The 9,241-nt window shown below is 36.5% G+C and overlaps 1 protein-coding gene across 1 annotated transcript in view; it reads right to left on the reverse strand.

Annotated features, from left to right (window-relative positions):
• Positions 1 to 3,067, reverse strand: part of LOC126756070 (clathrin coat assembly protein AP180) — a 54,313-nt gene extending 51,246 nt beyond the window's left edge. Inside the window, exons 1-2 of the mRNA XM_050468893.1 lie at positions 2,972 to 3,067; positions 2,260 to 2,335 (exon numbers count right to left, since the gene is read on the reverse strand). Of these exons, the coding sequence (XP_050324850.1) occupies positions 2,260 to 2,335; positions 2,972 to 3,034 (139 nt within the window). The 5' untranslated portion in view covers positions 3,035 to 3,067. The remainder of the gene's footprint in view (positions 1 to 2,259; positions 2,336 to 2,971) is intronic.
• Between the last annotated feature and the right edge of the window lie 6,174 nt (positions 3,068 to 9,241).

Below are 9,241 nucleotides of genomic sequence, written 5' to 3' on the forward strand. Positions count from 1 at the left end.
TGAAGTAAACGGTTATTTAAAATCTTATTAAAAATCTTTTATGATTTTTTCCTTTATAATTTTCTAGCTAACAATATGCTTTTAAAAATCAGTAGTAATCTGTCAGACGACGATCCAAACAACCTTGGTACCTTCACTCACTAGTTTTAGATCCTAGTGGAAACGCTTTCAATGTTTCTCACCATAATTATGTGTCTAAGTTATCCGAAAATGTATCCAAGTAATTGCGAATATAGTCTTACTTGATACATATTTGTTCTTAAAATCTTAGAGTTTGTCAACATATTTTGGATAACTTTTTTATAATTCAAGGATTAATGGTTATCTAGGTAAATTTCCACTATCAGTCACAACTTCGATAAAATCTATGTCTTTGAGGACCAATAAATTTCAGCCTTTCCACATTTAAATACCAACTTCAGAAATTTTCTGCGAATTGCTACATCATTTCTAAATTGATCATGTCTGAAATCGTAGACAATTTCCAAGCGTTATACCAAAGTGAAACTTCCCTATTGGTAGACGCTATAGACTGTACAGACATCGATAAATTATTTATTGACGAATGATGTTTAATTTCGATATCTTTCTCCAACTGAAACACAGAGCTTAACTACATTGACACCATATTCTTGTTCTATCCTCTAAAATACATATGTTACTAGATAATTTGCCTCGTATTTGCGATGTGGGCAAAGCTTTCGTTTCGTTAGTGAATAATCTATTATTCATCAGGTTGTGATAGAAGAATATCTTCTCAAGTAAAATGGCTTAGGAAATTTAAACTGCGTTCTTGTTCAATTTCTAAACTTTTCTTAAAGTTTAACTAGTAAGGAAGAGCTTTTGTGCGATTCAGCAGCATTCCGCAGATAAAAATTTGTTCTTGAGGTATTTTGCATTAACTTATGTGGCCAAACACTTCGATTTATTTTTATATCCAGCATTATTTAAATTGTTCCCAACGGTTTTTTTGTGTAATATTTTACTCCTGAGCAATCGAAACTATGCTTAAATGATGGTCGGACTAGATGATTTCCATTATCATATTGTTGCAATTGGTCTTCCAAAACGTGCTGCATCAAAATTTTCGGAATGGAATCGACGAAGCCAGAAAAACTCTATAAGTCACTCATTATTCCCGTCCTGCTATATGGTGCAGAGGCATGGACGATGACAACATCTGATGAGTCAACGTTACGAGTTTTCGAGAGAAAAGTTTTGCGGAAGATTTATGGTCCTTTGTGCGTTGGCAACGGCAAATACCGAACGATGAGCTGTACGAGATATGTATACGACGACATTGTTCAGAGAATTAATAGACAGCGGCTATGCTGGCACTCCAGCTCTGAGAGTATTCAACGCAGTATCCGCCGGGGGAAGCAGAGGTAGAGAAGGACCTCCACTCCGTTGGAAAGACCAGGTGGAGAAGGGATCTGGCTTCGCTTGAAATCTCCAATTAGCGCCACATTGCAAAAAGTAGAAACGACTGGCGCGCTCTTGTTAACTCGGCTATAATCACGTGAGCGATTTCTACGCCAGTAAAGAAAAAGAAGAATATAATATACATTAGAGTGGGTCAAAAAACGGTAGTTTTTTTCAATTGGTATTCTGAAAAATAGGTTCTTAAACACCTCAAAAAATCTCTGCACATATGACCTCATTATTGGCACGAAGAGGTTCTCCGCCTTACAGCTCTTCATTTTTCTTATTATCAGATTGAAACATTCTTAACTTGCTTCCAACCACTTGAAAAAATATATCTATCTAGATTTTGTAGGAATTTGAATGCTCCGGCTGAACGCAGCCGTTTAAAGATGTTAAGGGTTGAAGTTTGATTATTTTTAAGCAAATTTTTTCTTATGAATTTTAGCTTTTTTTTATTTTTGTTTTGAAGTCCACATATTCTTAGAAACTATTCACTTGATATACAAATAAAAAGATGATCTGCTCAATTCACTTAAAATTAACTATCGATGTATCGTTCTAAAGTTTGATGTAATATGCGGTATTTTTAATCAAAAGATCAATATGTAAAGTAAAGATCAATGTGTAAAGTTGTAAAGAAAAAACCTTACCCTTAAAAGAACAAATATTCAAGCATAAAACTCGGGTTTATCGAACCAAGTTCACTATAAATTCTGAGAGTATATATTCGCCAACACATGTTAGAATTCACCGACAATATTCAACCACATGTTTACGGACAAGCGTAGATAAAACAACTATCTTATTGATACTACACTGCGTATACGCACTTACCTTCTAGTACAATGTTATTTCGACGCATTGTTGAAGCACGTGGTGTGGGTGATAGGGCGAATGCCTTAATGAGCAACTAAAATTAAAATAAAAAATAGTCCATTCTAGAATACAAACTATGAAAATACAACAAAAAATGCAAATTAATTAGTTACAGACATATATTTATGTCTTCTTCTTTGTTGGCGTAGACATCACTTACGCGGTTATAACAGAGTTGACGTATATTATATTACGTTGGAAAATATCTCCCTTCCGCTTTTTTGCTCTTTATTCAATGCTTTATAAAAAGTGTTACAGTGATCGGATTTAGTTCAAATATGCGCCGTTTCTTTCGATAATCTGTTTCCATCTAGACGACAACTTCATAATACCCCCCTCTAACGGATTTGCCTTTAACGAAGGAAAACTTTAAAATAGCGCGAATTTCGGCGTTAGTGAACTCCATGTTTACACGTCTATAACTGTTGAATGCAATATTCAAACTAATCATGCATAGCGTCGTCTTTTAGGTTATGTCAAGACCATTCAAAAATGTATAGTATTGCCAGATACGCTTTATACATAGCCGCGAAATTCAAAAGACAAAGAAGCGGAAGGGAGATATTTTCCAGCCTAATATTTGCGCATATGATATACCTTATATAGACGTACAAGTATACGATACTTGTACAGTGGCCTGCACATCATTACAAATTTGTTCTCTACTTACTCTAAAAAGCACCAGCATGGAGGCAAGCAAAATTAAATAATAAACAAAATCAATGCCTGCCATTCTTTTCACTATTTTTTTGTTACAACAATGCAATTGAACTGCTGTGTTTGTACTAAATTAGAACATTTGAAATGAGTTTTAAATAGCTTTAACATAACAGTTGCGAATATAGTCGGTATGCCTTCGTGACAAGACACTGCGACTATAAAATGTATTTCAAATTCGCAGGGAGCACTTGAGTATAATCTTATCACGCCCAGAAATGTACGGAACAATTCATAACAACTTTACTCTTTATCAAATTATTGTTTATGACTTTATTAGAAATGCTAAGTGTACACATGAATAATTTCAGCAATTTTTAAACTTTCTACACTCTTTGCACTATAGTTAAACCAAAGGGTGGCATTATTGTATTTGTAGATAAGGTGAGCTCTGCACGAAATCGACAGAAGGAAATCACAGTTCGGTAATAAACAAATACTCGTAGAGCTTCTGAAATATTTTCTCATACGTACGATTATTAAACTTGATCGGTCTCTTAGTGGCTTTTATCTGGGGAAACTATTCAATTAAGGATCACATTTCATATTTCAATCGCTTTGTATTCAACTAACAAATGCTATATTTATATTTTGGATTATGTTTCCTCACCTAGTGGTGGATTATATCACCTAAAACTAATCGAGATAGATATGAGATTATATATATTTCTATAAATGATCAGGATGATCTCTTAGGACTACGAGAAAGGAGGAATCGAATAATAGCTCCGTCCACCTTCTATATAACGTTTTGATTAAAATCTACTAAATTCTATTCATTTTTATAAGGTTTCAAGGACAACAGATGTGATCTAGTGACTAATGCTCAGAGCATACTAAAGTTATGGAAGAAATACTTTTCTGACAATCAATAAGTTCGAATAGCAATTACCCGTCTCAAGAATAACGAGCGGCGAGGCCGATGGATTGCTGGCCGAGCTAATTAAATACGGCGGTGAAGTACTGATAAGGCCAATTCACCAGCTTCTTTGCAGAATATGGTCGAACGAAAGCATGAACCACGATTGGAATTTAAGTGTGCTCTGCCAAATCTACAAACGGGAGACCCAACAATCTCCCATTATCGTGGGATAAGCCGCCTCAACATCGCATATAAGGTTCAATCGAGCGTATTGTGTGAAAGATTAAAGGCCACCGTCAACAAACTGTACGGACCTTATGAGTGCGGCTTTAGGCCTGGAAAATCGACAACTGACCAGTTATTTACTATACGCCAAATCTTGGAAAAGACCCGTGAAAGAAGGATCGCCACACATCATCTCTTCGCCGATTTTAAAGCTACTTTTGACAGCACGAAAAGGAGCTGCCTTTATGCCGCTATGTCTGAAATTGGTATCCCCGCAAAATTATAACGACCAAAAGTTCTGCCAGGATCGAGAGGGACATAACTTCGAAGTCGTAGATAATTTCGTATATTTTGGAACCAGTATTAACACCAACAACAACGTCAGCCTCGAAATCCAACGCAGAATATAATTTGCCAACAGGTGCAATTTCGGACTAAAAGCTCTCTGGCTCTGAGAGTATTCTGCCGTGGGAAGCAAAAAAAAAAGGACGACCTCAAATCAAAGTTATATACCTTACGATTTTTGTACGCTAAGTTCTTAGAAAACTAAGTGAATAGAGTGCGCTGCCGCGAAAACAGCAATGAAGCAATTTTTAAACAATTTGTTCAGATTGAACTACTACAGCATATAGTTGTCATACAAACTGGCCGATTAATATCAAATTATTATATGGAATCTTTTTTTATTTGTGTAGGTATAGCTTTTTCTTATTTTTGTTTATTTTTTGTCAGGTAATTTCTCCATGGAAAGCAGTCAAACAAAGATCTGAACAGTATATGCTAGATATTCTATAGTATACTAAAATGAATATTTCTTTGTTAGTCAGAACTTGGATTATAGTAAAATAGTGGTGGTTCCTCTCACCCCTAGAACATGGCAGTACATGCTTTTTCTTGACAAACCACTACATTTTAGTCCCAATTACCTTTCGGTACTAAAAATAAATAAAATTAAATGCAAAACACGTAAGTGCTCACGAGTTCATTTGAGTCGTTTTCGAGCTAAACTCTCCGCTTTGGCACTCAGCAACAAACAATGGCACAAAATATGCAAACTGTTGCATAGATCCGAGTATGTGTATTTTTAATCTAGCTCTTCATTTAAAGCATTTAAGGTGTGTGTATGTGCTACCGTTTATTTTAGTTTTCAACCTCAATGATATTTATTGTATTGTCTGATACTACAGCTGCCAGAGCATGCAATGCCAGCGCCAGCAGCCAAACCCAACGCTACAGCGGTCAGGCACCTAACCGTTAGCGTGTGCGCATAAGTCGTTACGGCGGACAACTAACACATTGGCCAAAAAGCGCTAGCCCATTAACGCAGCTGTCAGTGGAGCCGGTAAGTAGTTAACAGAAATCCGTTCAATTTGCCGCGGCACGCAGCATTTTGGGGTGCGCTCACGCAAATGCGTCACTTGGTCCATTAATTTCAATTCAAGGCTACTACGTTTCATTGTACCTAGGCTATATATATATATACGTACATACGAGGATGGTCCGATAATTACATAGTTCCACAGTCCCCTTGGCGCAGCGCAACCGTGAGACTACATCAGTGTTTGACGCTATTTAAGCTCAATTCTAAGAAGTTTTTGCGTTGTTTCGTGACCGTCAAATTGACCACTAATAAACATCTGGGACTAAGAAAGAGTCAAACCGCGGTTTTTACCCAACATCCTGAATACGAAGTACCGGAACGATATCGGCTAAGAGCTGTTTTGAAAATTTCAAAATTCTAACGGTGTTAGGATCGATAAGTAAAAAGACTAGGAAACAGGACTCTCGTATTGGCCGCTGGGATTCACAGGATAAAATCCAGATCAACTCTCCATAGAACTGCAAACAGAGCTCTGATTTATTCTCAAGCCGACCCGACACCGAAATGTAAAAAAAAACCCGACTGTATTTGGGGAAAAACAACTTTGTAAGAGTGCACCGACTTACACCTTCAACGTCTCCATAGTCAAATTGGTCGAATTAGACCCGCACTGCTATCCCATCCTCCACAGATTTGTCCTAGTGTGGCTTTTTTTGTTTCAAAATAGGCTAGTTATCACAGCTACGGAGTTCTAATTTTCAGACCAGCAAACGCCAGGCAACAAGTTTAACAACAAGTAAGAAAGGGCTAAGTTCGGATATTTTATATTCTTGCTACTTGCAAGAATCAACGCCAGTGAAATACCTTAAGACGTAAAACGTCAACCAGAGGATCGGAATCTAAACTATTTTATATAGTTGGAATAGTATCGACGCGATTCTATCTATTAACTATTATCATGCCACATTTGAACAAAATGTTCCCTGGATTTCCTTAAGGTACCTCACATACAATCACCAATCATATGGAGCAAAGTCAGCCAGATGTTCAAAAATCTTGATAATATTTATATGAGGAGTAGGTCAATTCTTCGTCCAATTACATCTATTCTTGGCACAAAGATATACTGTTATGAGTAAAAACTGATCTCTCATTTTCATTGAGATAACACAAATAATGACCGATATATCAAGCATAGGTATTTGGGCGCTCAAGGAAGTATTGACACCCATAGGCATGGTTGGCATCCGATTTCGCCCATATTCAGAGTGTGATATAGAAATATAAGAATAATGTCACACACTAAATTTCGGTAATGGTAGGAGTTCTTATAATATTTGCGCTCATCAAATTTGGTGGTTTCGGAGATATGTACATTAAAGTTATTAGAGGGCAGGGCCAAGCCCACTTTTTCAAAAATGTTTGCCCATTGCTGCTGCGATCTCCTCCACCAAATTACAATTTTTATACTCTCGCAACAAAGTTGCTAAGGAGAGTATTATCCTAAAACTAAAAGAGTCAGATATAGGGTTATATATACCAAAGTGATCAGGGTGACGAGTAGAGTTGAAATCCGGATGTCTGTCTGTCCGTCCGTCCGTCTGTCCGTCCGTCTGTCCGTCCGTCCGTGCAAGCTGTAACTTGAGTAAAAATTGAGATATCATGATGAAACTTGGTACACGTGAAGATGGGCAAAATCGGCCCACTGCCACGCCCACAAAATGGCGGAAACCGAAAACCTATAAAGTGTCATAACTAAGCCATAAATAAAGATATTAAAGTGAAATTTGGCACAAAGGATCGCATTAGGGAGGGACATATTTGGACGCAATTGTTTTGGAAAAGTGGGCGTGGCCCCGCCCCCTACTAAGTTTTTTGTACATATCTCGGAAACTACTATAGCTATGTCAACCAAAGTCTACAGAGTCGTTTCCTTCAGGCATTTCCATGTACAGTTCAAAAATGGAAGAAATCGGATAATAACCACGCCCACCTCCCATACAAAGGTTATGTTCAAAATCACTAAAAGTGCGATAACCGACTAACAAAAAACGTCAGAAACACTAAATTTTACGGAAGAAGTGGCAGAAGGAAGCTGCACCCAGGCTTTTTTTAAAAATTGAAAGTGGGCGTGGCAACCACGCAATATAAAGCTATTTTGAATTCCATCTGATGCCTTCTCTGTATAATACGAGTATAAACATTAGGAACCAATGATGATAGCGGAATAAAACTTTACAAAAATACGGTATTTGAAAAATATGTAAATGACGTATAATGAAATCTCGATTATCACTTTACCATGCGAGAGTATAAAATGTTCGGTGACACCCGAACTTAGCCCTTCCTTACTTGTTTTATACTAAGAAACACTCATACCAAGTTTCATCAAGATATCTACATTTATACTCAATGTGCACATTTCTACTTTTCTTGTCATCCTGAGCATCTTTTGAATCCATGTTTCCAATTATGAATCACATCGCCTCAAAAGCAGCTTGCATAGCATTGGAATTTATCAATATGCTTAGCCCGAGCATCGTTGTGACTTAGGAATACTCATTAATTTATCTAATCTAATCTAATGTTGAAAAAAAACGCCATTTGAAAATATTCGTTTTTGCATTATAGGCGAAGTACTTATCGGGCCGCCCTCACACTTGCTTTGTTTTTATTTGAACTGCGTCTGTATTCATTGTAACTAACTGCATTTACACGTTACGTTTACGTTTTTAGTCGCGTTGTGTGTGTGAAAATGTATTATTGTTGTGTTATTTGTTTCTTCCACCGACGGGCTCCACATGCTGTACCCGTCTATGTTGGGCTAAGTTCATTGTGTCTCATTGTTGTATTTGCTCGCGAGTAATTTTTCAACGCAACTGCATAACAATGAAGTCAAATTTGTTGAGTTTTTATTAGCTACATTTTAACTAAATATGTATGTATCTCTCTATGTATGTATGTATGCATTTCGCACTTGTCAGTCAGTTGGCTTCATCTGCTTTTTCCAAGCTGATAATTTGCACCCGTTAATTACTTTGCTTAACAACATTTTTATGTAGATATTTCAGTTTCACTTTTGTCTTTGGATTTCAAGTTGAAGTTGAAACACGCCGAAAAACTAAGCATTTAGTACCGTTATGGACGTGTAACGGTAATTGTTTACATTCAATAATTGGGTCAATTACGTACACGCAGACGCACTATAAGATGCAATAATACATGCACTAAGTCTAAAATTACCCCGAAAAGACTTGTGCGGGCAATCTTTAAAGAGACTAACAGCCCTGACAGACGAGAAAAATTAATGTGCCTTAAGCAACGCTAATGCGCATTGAAATTTTATGGTGACAGACGGCAGACTTGTGCATTTGGACAGCTGATAGTGAAATTTGTTTATTTATTAAAAAAAAGTGAAATAAAAATGAATAAAATAAATTATTAATAGAAATTTTGGTATTTTTGGAAAATCAATATAAAAGTGTGCGAAAAAGTTAAGAATATTGGAAAAATGGATAGCAAACTGTGCGTTGTTTATTTTCTGCCATCTAAAAATATTAAAATTTGTTTTTGTTAATATACTTGCACATAATTTAATTAGCAATATAAAACTGCTTACCTCTGATGCTGCAAACGCAAAGGAGGCGGCAGACTTCAAACGACATCTGTCAGAAAATAGCAAATATCGGTCATTTTTGAGCAGTGTTGCCTACTCAAATTTGGTAAATTCAGCTAAATGCACGAAATTCTTGTGCATTACAAACTTGCATTAACATGGGTCAAATGCGCAAGTAAATGTAAATTAAGCCCGCTAA

This window comes from Bactrocera neohumeralis, chromosome 4 (genome assembly GCF_024586455.1).
Source record: "Bactrocera neohumeralis isolate Rockhampton chromosome 4, APGP_CSIRO_Bneo_wtdbg2-racon-allhic-juicebox.fasta_v2, whole genome shotgun sequence".
NCBI classification, from domain to species: domain Eukaryota; kingdom Metazoa; phylum Arthropoda; class Insecta; order Diptera; family Tephritidae; genus Bactrocera; species Bactrocera neohumeralis.